Raw genomic sequence first — 16,398 nt, 5'->3', positions numbered from 1 at the left:
AGTTAATTTGTAAATGACTCCGTTTTCGCGACGCGTCTCGCAAGAAAATAACTTGTGACGTCATTCCAGAATATAACATACGAAATAGAAATAAAGTATAAGAGGATTAATTTCACAAAATGGAAAGATGGATTATGACTGTGGCTACGGTTTGCTCTAAGGATGCTGGAACAGGTTACATTTGAAACGCCTTATAACTATTTCTTCCTTCCTGCCTTCGTCTTGTTTGACACGCCTTCTCTTGTGGTCTTTCCACCTGTGGCTTTCCGTGGCACACTTTTGCCTCCTGCTGCTCTACGTGCAGGCGCTTTCCCACTTGTTTTGCTCGCAGTTGCTGAAGTCGTTTTCTGTTTCTTGGCCAACGGTTCCTCCAAGTCACTTTCATCTTTGTTCTCTAAATTTGTTGTGACTGAGTCATTGCTAGATCTTTCGTTAATATACCGTCCTTTTGCATGTTTTTGATTCTTTCTTGGTTGAGATAAGGCTGTTGATATATCGAATTCTTTCAGCACTGTGCAATCCTCGTCGTCTTTGTCAAGGGAGTAAAGTTTGGTGGCCTTCAGTTTAGCCCATGTTGGCTCTCCCGCAAAGCCAACGCCTAAATCCCTTTCAGACGCAAAATTCTTCCATTGACCTTCGGGCTCATCAACAGAAAATGTCAATACTAGTGACGACTTGTCGTCTTCTCCAGCTTCGTCATAGATGTCCATAGTGCCAACATTAGGAGGCGCATCCCGAGTTAAGCGAGGGCTGAAAAGACTGATTGGGATAGACGAGTGATCCTTGAGAGTAATACTGGAAAGGAAAAGGTCTTGAGGGCCTATCTTGCGCTTTGGAGGGGCCATGTATTCAAATAACTCCCAACGCCGGTCATCAAGCAAAAGCGAAGGATTATGAGTGTCATCATCAATAGTATCTGGGGTTGTAAGTGACATATTGCGTTGTATTGAAGTGATGGAGAGGATCGAAGATGTTAGTAGAGGTAAAAAATTGAAATCGGATTGAGTGTTAAGCAAGGCAATCTCGTTTGATAATATTGCCTGGCATGCCAGACGTGATTGGAAGGGAGTACCTGATAAGTACGTCAGACACAAATAGGGACCACTCCGACAACATACAGTCAATAATATAGGCAAGCATATCACACATTTCTTTGATCCAATCTGGATCATGAATAGTCTCGCTCGCCTATAAGTTTATGTCAGACGTAAATCGACGACGTAAACCGTCAGATCACCTACTACAATAGATTTCAGAAAGCACACAGCTAGATGGGGAAAATTTGGTTTGGGTGCCGTAAGGGACCCATTGTCTGTTGTATCTGTGCCAAGTACAAACTTCAGTAATGTCATAACAGTAGCCAACAAATGACCTGGCTGAGGAGGCGAGATCCCTTGGGGAAGCAGAAAATCAACACCAGTTGTCATGTGTCTATCTATGGTCTGCAAAGCGACAGCCAACAGATCGAGGAGCTTATGGCGGGCAATTAAAACCGAAGACTCTGTGATGGGCTGGGTTGATTCCCTGCTTGTACAATGTACTATGCGAAGAATTTGATGAATAGAGTCGATGAAAGCTTCAAGTTGTTGCTGCGTCTCTGCACCAATTGCCTGACCCAACAAATTTGAAAGACGGTCCATGCCAGCAGCGACAATCTGTTGATGATCAGTTTTTCACAAGCAAAGCTTACTCGTCTAATACCTACTTCATGTGTGATTGTTGTATCAACTCCTCGAAAGACTTCACATAGCAAGTCTGTATCATCTCTGTTTGTTTCTCTATCCAATGTCAAATGCACCAGTTGAGAAAGTGTACACTTGGCATCGACAACTTCTTGGCCGTCTGCAATCCTCATCGCTAAAGCTTTAAATTCCAAACGCATTTCAAGAACGATACGCGTCCATTGCCAAGCGCTAAATCGTCCTGATTCGTCTATACTGGGTATACCAGTTCTTGGAGAAGATTCTAATGACGTGTCAAGAACATGCTTAAGCTGAAAGAAACGTCCTTACGAGTTCTTTTCTCAGACATAATCAATTTCAAGACGTCTACCATCCTTCCCTCTAATTCTTGACCCATCCCAGGACCGCTCCATTCCCGAGCTAAGAAGGCATCTTTTAGAATACTGAGATGTCGAAATGCTGCAGTCTTGAATTCTGCTGACGATGCCAAGCTATTCAGTATCTCACCTATTTTTGTAGTAGTCTGTTCAGGAAGGAGTTGGTTTTGCTCAAATACCACAAGGACAGGCATGTGCTGAATGAGAAGTTTAACATGATGGTCTTGAAAGATATTTTGACGAGACGCTTGTATTACAATGGCTTCAGTGAGGAGAGTTGGAGGGAGTTCAGATTCAAGTGGTGGTAATACAAGAAGCTGAGAGACAAGATCTATAGTTGATACTATAGATTGTATTTGTTCTGAAGAAAGGCGTTTACGAGGAGGGAGTGCCCACATGAGGGTCAGTTTCCAGATAGGATAGATCATTTTATCAAAAATGGTTGTGGTTGATAGAGCTCTGTGAGAGACAAGGAAGAGGAGCAATTGGGTCATTATCTTGCTAGTGTGCTTGCCAAATATGTCCAACAATCTGGCAGATGCGAGGGAAGAAAGCCAGGATCCTACGATAGAATCGAAGCTTTCCTGATATTCTTGGAAAACAGCGATCATATGCTTACTAATCATCCGATAGAGACATAGTTTCTGCTCAGACTCGGCTTTTTGTATGACATCAATAATAAGAGTCCACCATTTTGATGACCAAAGGTGAAAAAAGCCGTAATGGCGATGAAGAGCGGGTGCGATAGTGGAGATTATATCCTTGTTACCACCTAGTAAAATCTGCGGCAAGATTTCTAGCGGGTCTTGGGATAAAAGTCCTAAATTCTCTGAGTGAGGAGACTGCAATGTTTTTAGCCAATGTGATTATATCTTCTATTGAAGCTACATACCCTCACAATATTTAGTGATAAGTGATTTACTTCTTCTTGGTCATCTGGCATCAACCTATTCTTCTGAACCAAATTTCGCAACAGCTTCATCAATCGAACATGTTCTTTTCCTCGGCTTTCAAGAATATGATGCCTATCAAGAAGTTTATCACCCAGGCGAGGCCAAAGATCCATTGAGGTCCAGATATCGGCATCGCGCTGAATAATATCCAAAACTACATCAAGAATATCGTCGTCTTCAGCCTCGAGAAGGGCTCTAATCATAAACTAAATAACATACTTATTAGATAACGAGCTTTATGAAAGATTTTTACTCACATCGGCAATAGTAGCATAGCCATGACATTGCCTGAATACTTGAGTGATTCTAGCAAAGGTCGACGCATTCATGGGAGATCTTCCAGCTTGGCTACTAAATATCGCATTTGCAGAAATAGTTATTGAGGGTCTCACGAAAACATAGAGATACCGAGTCATTTGGGAGGTGGATGGCAAGTGATAATCTACAATTTGTCGCAGTTCTTCGCTCCGACCATAAGTTTCTAGTAGAAGCATCAACAATAGCATCATTGTAAACTTATGCTCAGAAATCAAGCCGCTTACCAAGACCAAAGATCTCTGGTATGTATTCTTTCACATCCTCCTTGAATGCATCTAGGATGGCTTCTTCTTCGGCATCATCCTTCTTTCTGGTTTCCTCATCATCTCCGCTCAATGCAATTCTTCTTTGTTGTAACAATTCTTTCGCCAATACAAACGTCGGCATAACTTTGAGAAGCGTAAGATGATGTGATTCTAATTCTTGTTGAGCTCGATTTCGAGCACTTTGGCCCGCAGCTATGAGGGTCTGGAGATATCGACCATATGAGAACATACCTCGACGAATCATTTCGCCGATAGTGATTCCAATTGCCTCAATATTGCTCTCGTCTCTTGCTGCCGAAGCCGTATCAAGCCATTTATAAAGGATTTCAAATAAATCAACCGTATCAGGTCGTGATTGTCGAGCTTGATACTCTTTATGTTGTCCTTGCCAATGCTTGAGAAGTGTATAAGCCGCATAAGGTCTGTGTGAACCAAGCTGAAATAAGCCCATGGCCCAATCAAGTAGCATGAATATTTTTTCTTCTAGTCGCTGAAGATCCAAAGAGGCGATGTTAGGTGCTGATGCACCATCAAAATACGACCGAGTCAGGTCAAGCATATTGGTATTCTCAGAAATGGAGTCAAGTTTGGTAATTTCTTCCATCTGTTGCCGACGAGGATTAAAAGGGTTTTCGTTCATCTTGGGTTTGAAGAGTAGAGCCTCATTTCGCCGTTGAAGATTTGTCCATTGAGATGTGGTATTGCGTATGATGGAGGAGATAAGGGGAGAATATCGTTTCCAAGTCACGGGGCTGAGCAAAACATCAGGATTGGCTTCGTACAGAGACTGACACAAACGTTAGCTGACCCTTGATGGGAAAAACAATAACATGCTTTTATAATGATTACCAGCATAGCTTCTACTTTTCCCAGTACGTCTCTGACAGGAGACTCCCGTAATAATGTCAGTATTTCGCAGGCAGCCCTGATACAATGCCTTGCGCTATCTAGGTGCCTGATCATATCACTTAAATACTCGCCTACAAGCTGTGCCAGAAACCCCAACTGAGCTAGATTAACTTGGGAAAGATGTTCAGCTAGCCAGCCTGAGAAAAGACGATTGGACAGTAAATCCTTAGCATGCATTTCTCGGAGCAGTCGAGTGCTACATGAGTAAGCTTCAAAGCGCTTAATTGAGCGACATTATTTACCTGTAATCCCATTTTATAAGCCATTTAGCCCTAGCCTTCTCATCTTGGAGGATGCCACTACCAAGATTCTTGCTTGTTGTTGATGCACTGGTGTTTTGGCCTTCAGGCGGTAAAGCTAGCTGCCCTAACTGGATACGCAACCATTGGATAAGTGTGTTTGTGAATTCTTGAGAATACCATTCGTTACTAGATGCTGGCATTGGTGACGCAGCGTTGACTGTCGTCGTCGAGCTTGGCGTCGCAGCTACAGGAGACGGTGCAGTGACTGAAGAAGTTATAGTAGACTGCCTAGTCCTGTGCACAGATATTTCATTTGCTCCAATTACACGAATAAACCATACAGCGCGATCTATTGGTATTGGATCTGCTAGAAGCGTCATATTACTCGCAGGTTGCCTGATGCTTGTAGCAGGCGAAAACATGGCATCGAGTATTTCTACCCCCTTGAAGCCATGAGGCACTGGAGTTCTCATAAGGCGATAGAGAGGTACAGCTGGATTCGCAAGGTCTGAAAGAAATTGAAGACGTTTAGTGTCGTTGTATGTCACTCGAACAGGTATCCGAAAAGTACGCTCGCTTTACATAATCAGCCGAGACCCTCTACCATCCTCACGATACCTAGCAGCAAAAGAGCCCAAAGGCAAACGAAGTTCGATTCGACGTATAATGAGGATTAATGATAACACAAGACACTTACCCAATTTGAGGCATGGATTCTTCTTGCTTTTCAATGAGCTCTTTTCCAAGGTTCATGAGCATATCCAGACAGCCGCTCGAAAGATGCTGGTGTATTGGCCCATGCATTGAGAACGTCTCGGCCTTGTAAACTCAGCTACTAACACCAATCTTACTGTACATCACATACCACTTCAGAGACAAAAGGTCGCCCGGAAAACCCAGATTTGACATTCTCCTCGGTAAGGACATCTTCAGGTTGGTTGTGCCCTGGTCTTGAAGGATAGAAATCCGGAAAGCCTACCACAGTTATAAGAATCATGAATCGTCTACAACGGTTGGCCGTTCAGCCCGTTGGCTCGCTCACCAAAATCAATCTGTTTATGCAGCACAGTTCTCCATGTTGGTGGGCCGAAACCTTCCACTTCTGCGTCTTCGTATATGTTCTTTTCTCCCACTGGTAGATGCTGGACTGGCGCTTTTGACCCTCCTAGTTTCAACTTGGCGGATGCTTTACTGCCATAATGGTGGACACTAGGTGGATGCCGGGAGCTTGCTGGCATGTTGTTTGCTCCTATTTCTTTTTGAATACTACAATAATGGCTGAATTGTATAAAAAGACATGATAATGGCGGTAGATTGTTATACTGTTATACAATAGAGACTTGGATAGATTTCCAGCTGAACGGGGGTTTGGTTCCGGCGGAGATACGACCAAGAAATGATTGTCGATTCCATCTTTTATTATTTCTTTTCTACTTTTAATCATATTAAAAATAATAAACGATTCGGCTAGACAATTCAGAAATCTTTTTGCTGTACGCTAATACATTCCATTGAACTATCAAAGGATTAGGAAATGTCCATATCCTGGTGTCCACAACCATCACCTGGCCTCCAGTCTCAACAAACATATACCCCTTCATATCCATCGTCGTTTGGGACGAGCTCTGAGATTGACACTGGAAGCGAGAGCGGTGACTCGGATTCGGAACTGGATGCTTTGATCCAGGAGGAATGGGAGGAATCGTTGCGACAGATGGAAATGGTTATTTCAATTATTGTCATACCTTACTTTGGCAAGTACATTGGAAGGCATTGGGCTTTTCGGGGTACGTCTTTCTTTATAATCCAATGCAGGGGATTGACTAGGTCTTATAGCATACGAAAGATGGCGAACAGTAGGCCTTGGTCGTGCATTTTTCGGCCTTTTATAACCCAAGTAAAGATATAACAGGTGTACAATGCAATCCTAGCCCCATCTCCTGATGTTATCTAATAATCTCGCCAATGCTCCCTTTTCGGCCCGGTAACCCCGACTTTTCATCTCTGCTAGTACCTCGTCGATTTGCTCCATCTTTCTTTCCTTCACTAATGGGCTTAGCACCAGCCAGTATGTATCGCTATTGGGATTGATGCCCTCTTTCAGCAGTCTTCTCCAAAGACTCATCACTGTCCTCAGACCTTCTTCAGTGCCACTGACCTGCTTGAGTAACATGTTGTAGCCAATCCTGTTCAATCGAATACCTAACCTCTCCATTCTTGCCAACGCTTCCCAAGCATCACTCTCCCATCCACCACGAAAGTAACCGGATATCAGAGCAGTCCAAGTGACTTCATTGCTGCGCATGTTTTTCTGATGCATAAGCTTGAGCAGTTCTTCAGCATGTGAAAGCCCAACACGGGTCCCAAGTTTGGCAAGGTCGGCAATCAACATTGAACACATGCGCTCATTTGGGATGATTCCTTGGGCATGCATGGCATCCAATGCGTTCTTGGCCAAATCCAACCTTCTAGCCCGCAGTAAACCTTGTACAAGTGTGGTATAAGTGACAACGTCTGGTTGGAGTTTGAAATGAGTTGCTTGTTCAAATAATTGGGACATCGCCTCAATATTGGCTTCGCGTGCATGATGACGAAGAATAGTGTTGATAGTGATGATATTACAAGACACAGCAGAATCAGAACGGGTGACTTGAGCAAATAGGTCAAACGCAAGCGGGGGTCCGTCGGCAGGTATCAAAAGACAAGCAGAAATCATATGATTTAGAGCATGAATGGGCGGAAAAGGTGCAGAAGTGGCTATATATCATGTAAGTGAGTTTAGTCGATTCAACTATGTTACACTCACGGAGGCCTTCTTCTCTCATGTAAAGTTCCTTGCACCGTTCGTCGGTGACCAGCTCATTCCAAACCTCCTTTAAACCATCTAAATCACCCAGTCGTCCTAATCCTTCAATGTATATCATATACATTTTCAAATCCTTAGCCTCAGTATCTCTCCAAGTCATCTTTAAATTGCTCAACACATCTCCTTCTCCGGAAAGACGCTCATCGGTATCCAAGGAAAATGCATCATGGCCTGCTCGAAGGCCTACATTGTCTTCAGGACGTACACGAAGCGCGAGGAGAGCGTATGCAATTGTTCGAGGAAGTGGAACAGGACAGAGGCTAAGCACTTCCTTAGCGCGCAAAGCATATGATGGTGGGGGTGGGCTGACATGCAGGCGCGCCCAGTTAGATTTAGGCCTTTTGAAAGTAAGGAGAAAAGAGGATAGAACATGATACCGTACTTCTGGTGATGGTTCGAGAATTCCTTCTGCTTGATCTGGTGAATAGAGTATGCCTGCTCTTATTCTACCCCAGAGATTTGTTATGCTATCCCAGTCGCCTCTATTCCGCATACTGGCTAGTTCCCGGTCGAGAATCTCTATAGTTTTGGGTAAAGATGACATAACCTCTACAGATTGTTTCATCAGAGCCTCAGCAGCATCCATATATCTCTCCTGTGTCTCCCCATAAGACACAAGAGTCCTTGAGAGATAATTCTTGACTTCCTGAAACTGTGGCCAGATATACGAGCTCTTTACCGTGTCAACAGCCCCAGTTTTTACCCTCAAGATAACCCAGACAGTGACTATTTCTGGCGATAGAATAGGCGTAGGCCCCTCTTTGACCAATCTGTCCAATACACTCTCAAACATGACTAATAAGGATTTCCATTTGTCCTTATCGCCCTTGCCATGCATCGCTTCCAAGACTAAAGCTTTTGAGTATATTTCGGAAATATGTTGAACGCGAAGGGGATCTAAGTGCGGTGAGGACGCTATGCGTCCATAACAATGTCCCAGGAGTATCAGCACTTGCCGTCTTTCATCATCTGATGAGCTCTCGTCTTCCAATAAAGGTGCAACTAGCATACTGATTGTCAGTAGATGTGGCTCAAGTAGTGGACGCACAGCTCGTCTGAATACGAGCGGGAAAGCAACATTGAGAGCTTGCTTGGGGTTAGGAGCAGTTGCGTGTGAGTGAAAGACAGTCTGAAATTGGGCACGCAAGAGAGAATCTGTCGTGTCGAGCTTCTTGGGCTTTCCTTACATATCAGTCTCCGAGGAATATTACAGTAAAAGTCCACACACAGGCTTGTGATTATTTTGAGATTTTGGTCGAGAAGGACCAACAGAGAACTCTGAAGCTAGTGGCCTTCCTCTGCTTCGTGTGGAAGGTACAGAGCTATAGTGCCGTCTTTGTAAAGTTGCAGTGGCAGAGCAGGTAGGGCAGAGTGGTTTGGAAGACGCATGTTTCGCTGCTTGCTGTAAGCTTCCAAGAGCCCTCCAGGTTTGTCTACAAATCATCTATGTTTGATCTCGCCGTTGAAAGCTTCCAATAATGATAGTTGATAACTTTTTTTGAATGAATTAGAAAAGATGTATTGTGGAGATTTGCTTAACTGAAATTTCAATTTGATCCCGTCGGCAATCGCAACAACAATAAAAACCATTAGGTTTGACTTCTCCAACTTGTCAGCAACAAAAATGCCTCCCAAACCACCCAAAATACGTTATTTCAAAGGAAAAGCCCCTACAGCACTGTCTGCCTCCGAATCAGATGAAGAGTCTGAAGAAGAGGAAGTCAAGCCGCAAAAAAGGCAGCTCAAGCAAATTCAAACTGACAAGAACGTTGTCGCTGGAGGAGCTGGGAGGGTGATTACGGACGTGAGAGAACTGAGTAAGGCGAAGACCCATGGGACGATAACAATGGATTTGCAAGCTGTACAGGTTGGACGAAAAGCGGGTGATGGGGGTGTAAAAGAAGGTAAGTCTAGACAAGCTTCAGATTACTTGTGCACAGGTGTTAAGCAGTAATGATAGAGTCGTCGGGAGAAGAGGAATCTGAGCTGGAGGATGAAAAAAGTAAACCGGCGATTAGAGGCGAGACTGAAGAGGAATCAAGCGAGTACGAATCATCGGAAGAGTCTGAAGAAGAGGTAAAGAAACCAGCCTTCCGTCCTGTCTTCATTCCCAAGTAAGTTTTTAGAATTTGTGGATTATTACCTTTTCTTACATTTGTTATGAGAAACGCGAGAAATATGACAGCAGAAAAGGCTGCAGCTGAAGCTGAGGAAGCACGAAAGAAAGAGGAAGAAATGGAAGCCCAGAGAAAGTTGGACTCAAAAGAGTTGGCTGGAGAAAGTATTCGTCGTGAGCTGGCTGAAAGTAAGTCCACCGAAGATCAAAATAAACTACACATCTAATAAAAATGTAGAAGAAGCAGTGGATGTCATTCCAGAAGTCGATGACACAGACGGCCTCGACCTTTCGGGGGAATTCGAGGCCTGGCGCGCTCGAGAACTCGCCCGTCTTCTTCGTGAAAAACAAGCCCAAGCAGATCGCGACGCTGAAAAGGAGGAAATCGAACGTCGACGAGCCATGCCTGAGGAACAACGTCTGGCAGAAGATCTCGAACATGCAAGGAAGACAAGAGAAAAAGAAAAGGGCCAGATGGGCTTCCTACAAAAATATTACCACAAAGGTGCTTTCCATCAAGACGATGAGCTGCTCAACAGAGACTATACCGGTGCAACAGAATCAGCTGTTGATATGACGCTTCTTCCAAAAGTTATGCAAGTTCGAGATTTTGGAAAAGCATCAAGGACAAAATACACACATTTGACTGACCAAGATACAACGCAAGGCGGATGGGGCACAGCGGCGAGAGGAGGACCCAGTGGAGCACAAGGTCCACAATCAGGATGCTTCAATTGCGGTGGACCTCATTTGAGAAAAGGTGCAGACTTGTAGTCACTTTGCATGTTTCGTTATACTAATTAAATCTACAGATTGTCCCAATAACAACATTAACGATTTTAACATGATAGGCGGTGTTTATATTCCCCATTTGTCTTCAGGTGCAAGTGGAGCCAATTCTGCCACCCTTGGTTCTGGATCTCGGCCGTGGGGAAAAGATCAGCAAGTTGACCATGGCAGAGATAGAAGAGGGTTTAGAGATCGGGATGAGAAAGAAGATGAGAAGCCACGGTATAGTGAAAGAAAGAGTGAGCAAAGAAACAGGGATCGAGATTATGGACGTAATCACGACAGGAAAAGAGAGAGGGAAAGAGATCATAGTCGGGATCGCGACAGACGGCAAAGTAGCCCTGGCCACAAAAGAGCGCGAGATGAGCGAGACAAAGAAGGGAATTATGATCAGCACGAAAAACGAAGACGAGACGAACGTGACGAGGATAGATATAGGGACCGTGACAAGAGATATAAGTAGCATAATGCTCTTGAAGTCTCGCTATTATACAATACTATAATGCAGAAAGAGTCTAAGCCTTCTTCGCCTGTGCCTCGTCGTACACTTTGTCATTCAGCCCAGCTTTATTTCTGGCGATCTACAATCTGTGTTAATAAGTCGCTTTAGAATAACTTTTGTTCGGCTCACTTCAATAGCAAAGAACTGGATACGAGTTACCAAGATAGAGTTATCCTGCCCATAGAGTTCGTCTGACCGTGCCCGAACTAGTGTGCCAAAGTTGTAATCTGTTACTCTCTTCTCATACTGAATGTGTATTAATTGATGGCAGACAAATTCAAAATATTATAGACTTGCAGGCATGAGGAACCTCCTCCATCGCTCCTTGCCCTTTGCGGACTTCATCTCATCCTCATTCAGTGATCTCAAGTTATCCTCAAATTTAAACTCTGGGAACTCATCAAGGAAGTTAGTATAGAGTTCATCGTCAATGCTAATGCCATGTCAGAACTGCCTTGATAAAAAATGGATATGACTCACGGAGTAAATTTGATGAGCTTAGGAGGGATAGTTTGCAAGACCTTTTCATAAGCCTAACACAATAGTCAGCGGCCATCTTTATCCCTCTGGCCAACAGCTTACACACCTCCAAATGTTCTACAGTTTTCACTGCAAACTGCATTTCAATTTCCTCTGCATTCCCAGCAGTCTCTGGATCGAAATTGGTAGCCATATTGGATTTTTGTAGCTACTTTTACGGAGCGCCGTATGTGTTTTCTATGGGTTTTTATGGACTCAGAAATTGAAAATTGAAGAAGTCACAAAAGTTGCTTACAGTTAAAAGTAAAATCTGGAAAATAAAATAAAATTGAAACCCAAAGCATCATCCGTCATTCCACGTGAAAATCACGTGATTTTTCATTAAAAATCCACGTCATGATACATTGTTTTCATTTTCGATTCTGTTCCTAGAATAGATATAGCCATAATTGTTAAATTGTAACTAAAAGAGTTGTTTCTTTTCTTTTTCTACTTTTACTATCCATAATTAACCGCCCGCCATCAACTGTACATGATATTATGGCACACCACGGAGTGCCATTCCCACAAAGAGACAGCACTCCTCCGCTTCTCCCAGTCCCACGACAACCATCTCCCTTGTCATTATCTTCACACTCGGAAGAACAAGGAATCTCTCCTCTTCCAAGTCCTTGCATCGTTTCAAATACCGGGTATGATTCTACAGTTTCTTCTGCGTGTCATTCATTGTCGGAATTGCCGTCAGCTGGAGATCATGGCACTCCCAGAGCTACTTCCGGACACGTTCTCGATCCATCAATTAGTCCTGAGGGCCGTGTACCTCAGAAAGAAAGTATTATGCCAATCCAACCTATGCCGGACTCGCTACTCTTCAAACACACTCTATCTGCGTTAGATGCCTCAGCCATTACATTGAAGCGTTTTTCAAAGAATGTACTTGCGTACGCCGCGGTCGTCCACACTCTATCAGAGCAGCTTGAAAAGGCAGAGGACGACCTTTTCGGCGCTGTAGGTGAGCTATCCAGATGGCTAGAAGCAGGCTACGACATACAAGCCAAAGAAAAAAAGCAGAGCGTTTGGGAAGATCATGGTATCCGTAAATTCAGCCGGGATAAGCGACGGAGGGAGAGGGAAGAAATGGAAATTAGAGTGGAACAGAGTCTGAAAGACGTCAAGGCCCATTTGAAGCGAAGAGGCCTAGCTGGAAGTGGCGCACAAGTCAGATATGAGGTTTGTTGCTACTTTGTTTAGGAACAGCATTTACTAACGAAACTATAGGCTACTGCCAAGCAATTTTACCATGCAACTTCTGTCTATCTGTTACCACAGTCTCCTCCGCTCCCTCACGGACAGTATGCACCGGGTACTCCAGCCTCCATGAGATCCCAACCAGCCCATGACATGGCTCAAGCAGTACGACACGCTTCATGGGATCTTGTTCGTTATACCCATCACTCTGCTCTACTATCAGCTGTCCCACCAAGCTCGGAAGAATGCTTAAATCTTCTTGTTGGGCTTTATGGCTGGGTAGCTAGTATGCTGGGGGAACAACCAAAATTGGAGGGTGAAACCAATGGACTGCAAGAAGATGCCTTGGTTGCCCTTCGTGAAATTTCCCATTCTCGTCCCGCCCCACTTCGCCGTTTATCAACTCCTCCTCAGACCCCTCAGTATCTCAAGGCTACTCTCTCAACATGTCTTGCTCAACTTTCAAAAACCCGATCCAACCTTCTTGCAGCATGGGCTCAGAGAGAGCATCAAACGAGACTCTTGGAAGATGAGGTGACCAAAAGACAGGCCGAGTTGGATGACACCTGCATAGGGGAGCAGGAAAAAACAGGCAATAATAGCGGAAACGCCATGGCCAGTGTTTCATCGGCTGGCGTAGAGTACAGAAAGCAGAAAAAGCATAGAATTTCCAAATCTGTAGGGGGACGATTACGTGACCTCTTGTCATCTTCACAAAGCCTGCACTCTTCTCCTCATGCGTCTAGTTCTTCTTTGGCTTTTGGACAAGACAGATCTGCAAGATACGGCTTTGATGGATCTACGAGATCCGACATAAAAGGCGACGCAAGGACTATGCCTGCTTTTGGCAGACTCCCTACACACCAAGAAGCTCCTGACCGAATACCTCTTAAACCACCCTCTTTTACGAGCGTTATCCCAACATCTATCAATATACCTACAGCTGATGAGTCAGCCCGTCCTGCGCTTACCGGTTCTCAGTCAAACGCTCCTACCTCTGTTGTCCTTTCACCATTATCAAAAGAGACTCATTCACATATGCAGGCCTGTCATTCAGTCCAGATACCAGGTAGAGACTATGTATCTCCTTTGAAGTCTTCTTCGGCGTCTGGTGGCTCAAGCGAACTTGATGTATCCCTTCGCTTACCTTCACCATTCGAAAGCATTCCAGATTTAGGATTAGGTGCCAGTAGCAGCGAGAAACTAAGACATAGCATGGATAGTACCCTTCCACTCAATCATCTTCGTCCTTCACTCCAAAACACTTCTCAATCCAATATTGAGTTAGATCGTCTCACTACAACAATCACTGTTGGTGGCGTTGGGGGTCTTGGGGCAGGGGGAGACGAAGATGAGCTTCGTGAAGAAGCTGGACGAAAAAAGGAAGGCTCCCTCTGGAGCCTGGGTACGTGGGAGGGTCTAACTAAAAGTGGAGGTGGAAAAGGGAAATGGGAAAAGTACTGGGTGGTGTTGGATCACTCAAGCATATATGAGTATCGAGATAGCGCAGGAGGGCCACCTGGAAGCGCGCATGCGGTAATTGATCTGAAGTTTGCGAGTGTCAGAGAAGGTAGGGGAACCGATAGACGTTTTGGTGGGCCCTTTTCCAAGCTCTGTATATGCTAAACACTTAATTGATAATGAGTAATAGTTTTCGAAATTGTAACTCCTTCACAAGGCCGCCGTTTATACCAAGCCACTTCGGACCATGAAATGAAGGTAGGATATATTTTATTGTGCAATGGAACTACCGAACTGGCGCTTACAAAGTTAGCAATGGCTTTATGCCATCTGCAATGCGATCGAATCATGCATCAATGGCACCTCGACTGTACGAACAATCGATCAAACCAAGGGTCGCGGCTCGTCGGGTGCATATGATGATCACGCTCTTCCGGCTCGTTCGAAATACAAACTGGGGTTTTCTTCCCGAAACATTGGACTGGGGCTTGGTCCGCTTGGTTCAAATGGAAGGAAATCCATGCCGCCAACTCCTGTGGAGGAGTATAGTAGAGAAGAAGGTGCTAGGATCAGAAAGACAAGTCTCAAAAAGGTACTGAAACAAAGTGGAGAAAAGCTTTCTGGTGCCATGGCAAGTGTCAGCGGGGGGTATGGCGATTATCCAGACAAAGCAAAGCGCAATTCATTTGGTGGTCTTGATATTTCGCGCCCTGTCTTTGGTAAAACGGCCAATCGCCAAAGTTTACCACTCTCTGCGCCCGAAAGAGTCCCTCCACCTCCTGCTATACCGCAAAATCAATTCCTGCCCAACCTCAGTGCATCTACAGGTAGAGAATCGTCATGGGCTGACGGCGAAATTGAAAAAAGAGTTCTAGAAATGGCCGGTCTTGGCCTCGGTTCTTCTCCTTCGTCCAGACATCATCCAACAGACAATCCAAATAACGTCAAGCGTCGAGTTAAGTCGGAAGCTGTGCGCAAGCATCATCGCCCTCATCGTCCCAGTGGCGAGGGATTCACAAGATCAAAAAGTGATGATGGGTCAATGGACATTGATGAAAAGGCTGCGCTTAGAACGATCGCTGCAAAGGAAGGGAATAGGAGATGTGCTGATTGTGGTGGAGGCATGAGAGCAAGTCGATGGGCTACGATCAGTGAGTTCTTCAACTAAGCTAGAAATCAGGCTCAAATGCTTCGGTCAGGTCTTCATAACACTCCTATCGTTCTGTTTCTTTGTATTCGCTGTGTAGGGGTTCACAGATCTCTTGGAACGCACATATCCAAGACACGTTCTGTAGATATGGACAACTGGGCGCCTGAACAAGTCGTTTCAGCTCAGGAATGGGGCAACATCCGCGGTAATGCTATTTGGGAAGCTAAACTCGAAGATGGTGCAAGGCCATCAACCACTGAAGATATGAGAGACTTTATAAGACAAAAGTATGGTGAAGGACAATGGTTGAGAGACCAAGATAGGGAGAGGTTTGGACTGGCCTGAAGTTAGTCAAAGGACTTGACACACGCATTAATATTGGATCTTGCTTTTCTATTTCTCCATTCTTGGGTTCCTGCTCTTCAATAACGACCATTGGTATGACCAGTTAATGACTGGTGGACGAATATATGGTATAATATATTGCTTACGACTCGATGTAATGCAGCAATTGAATTTTGATGATACTTACAAATATGCCTTGCTGTTCATGTCTACTGCCATGGGACACCATTAATGATAATAGGACTAGACTCTATCCATAATTATTAATTGAGAGCATCAATCATGCAGACATCTTATTGGAATGACTAAAATGTTGGTGTACTAAATTAAACCATATTTTCTACTTGGATACTGATGAAAGCGAATTCTAATGTTGAAGAGGGAGAGCAGTCCTATCGCATTTATATAATGACGCTACGTTGTACTTCTAGTAGAGTTCAAGAGTAATATAGAGAAGTTCTTTATAGTCAAGGCAAAGATGTTGGTCCATCGTCATTCCTGACCAGTCTCATAGATGAAAATCTGCAAGCAACAAGTTAAAACATCTCGTACTATTTATTGTACTAGTTTTCACTGAGTTGAATGGTACAGTATGAAAAGTAGTTTACGTATCTAACCAGCGAGCCATAGTATGCAGAGATTGGTTTCAAGACTGATGGGAGGTAAGTGTGTGTGAATATAATATCATAACGGA

At 44.3% G+C, this 16,398-nt stretch overlaps 6 protein-coding genes across 6 annotated transcripts; 3 read left to right on the top strand and 3 right to left on the bottom strand.

The window, feature by feature from the left end:
* Positions 1-197: 197 nt before the first annotated feature.
* L203_104608 (uncharacterized protein) lies at positions 198-5,985 on the bottom strand (the record flags this gene model as incomplete). Its single annotated transcript, XM_066213988.1, has 13 exons — positions 198-1,072; positions 1,119-1,188; positions 1,242-1,655; positions 1,706-1,965; positions 2,013-2,901; positions 2,952-3,218; positions 3,270-3,493; positions 3,555-4,383; positions 4,431-4,701; positions 4,748-5,323; positions 5,445-5,566; positions 5,613-5,722; positions 5,790-5,985. 13 exons carry the CDS (start codon positions 5,983-5,985, stop codon positions 198-200), a joined length of 5,103 nt encoding a protein of 1,700 aa, XP_066070085.1.
* A 296-nt stretch (positions 5,986-6,281) lies between these two features.
* Positions 6,282-6,639, top strand: L203_104607 (uncharacterized protein; the record flags this gene model as incomplete). The annotated part of the gene is made up of 2 exons (XM_066213987.1): positions 6,282-6,534; positions 6,584-6,639. The coding sequence occupies 2 exons, from the start codon at positions 6,282-6,284 to the stop codon at positions 6,637-6,639; spliced, it is 309 nt and encodes a 102-aa protein (XP_066070084.1).
* A 35-nt stretch (positions 6,640-6,674) lies between these two features.
* Positions 6,675-9,057, bottom strand: L203_104606 (uncharacterized protein; the record flags this gene model as incomplete). The annotated part of the gene is made up of 3 exons (XM_066213986.1): positions 6,675-7,504; positions 7,554-8,790; positions 8,842-9,057. 3 exons carry the CDS (start codon positions 9,055-9,057, stop codon positions 6,675-6,677), a joined length of 2,283 nt encoding a protein of 760 aa, XP_066070083.1.
* Positions 9,058-9,237: 180 nt separating this feature from the next.
* On the top strand, positions 9,238-10,981 carry L203_104605 (uncharacterized protein; the record flags this gene model as incomplete). The annotated part of the gene is made up of 5 exons (XM_066213985.1): positions 9,238-9,517; positions 9,574-9,727; positions 9,779-9,918; positions 9,968-10,489; positions 10,542-10,981. 5 exons carry the CDS (start codon positions 9,238-9,240, stop codon positions 10,979-10,981), a joined length of 1,536 nt encoding a protein of 511 aa, XP_066070082.1.
* A 52-nt stretch (positions 10,982-11,033) lies between these two features.
* Positions 11,034-11,693, bottom strand: L203_104604 (uncharacterized protein; the record flags this gene model as incomplete). The annotated part of the gene is made up of 5 exons (XM_066213984.1): positions 11,034-11,099; positions 11,150-11,266; positions 11,318-11,453; positions 11,501-11,553; positions 11,607-11,693. 5 exons carry the CDS (start codon positions 11,691-11,693, stop codon positions 11,034-11,036), a joined length of 459 nt encoding a protein of 152 aa, XP_066070081.1.
* Positions 11,694-12,040: 347 nt separating this feature from the next.
* Positions 12,041-15,704, top strand: L203_104603 (uncharacterized protein; the record flags this gene model as incomplete). The annotated part of the gene is made up of 5 exons (XM_066213983.1): positions 12,041-12,730; positions 12,779-14,342; positions 14,400-14,467; positions 14,523-15,360; positions 15,409-15,704. The coding sequence occupies 5 exons, from the start codon at positions 12,041-12,043 to the stop codon at positions 15,702-15,704; spliced, it is 3,456 nt and encodes a 1,151-aa protein (XP_066070080.1).
* Between the last annotated feature and the right edge of the window lie 694 nt (positions 15,705-16,398).

The sequence above is a fragment of the Cryptococcus depauperatus genome, chromosome 5, assembly GCF_001720195.1.
Source record: "Cryptococcus depauperatus CBS 7841 chromosome 5, complete sequence".
In the NCBI taxonomy this organism is placed as follows: Eukaryota; Fungi; Basidiomycota; class Tremellomycetes; order Tremellales; family Cryptococcaceae; genus Cryptococcus; species Cryptococcus depauperatus.
The sequence above is the reverse complement of the archived record's forward strand: the minus strand, read 5'-3'. Positions and strand labels throughout refer to the sequence as shown.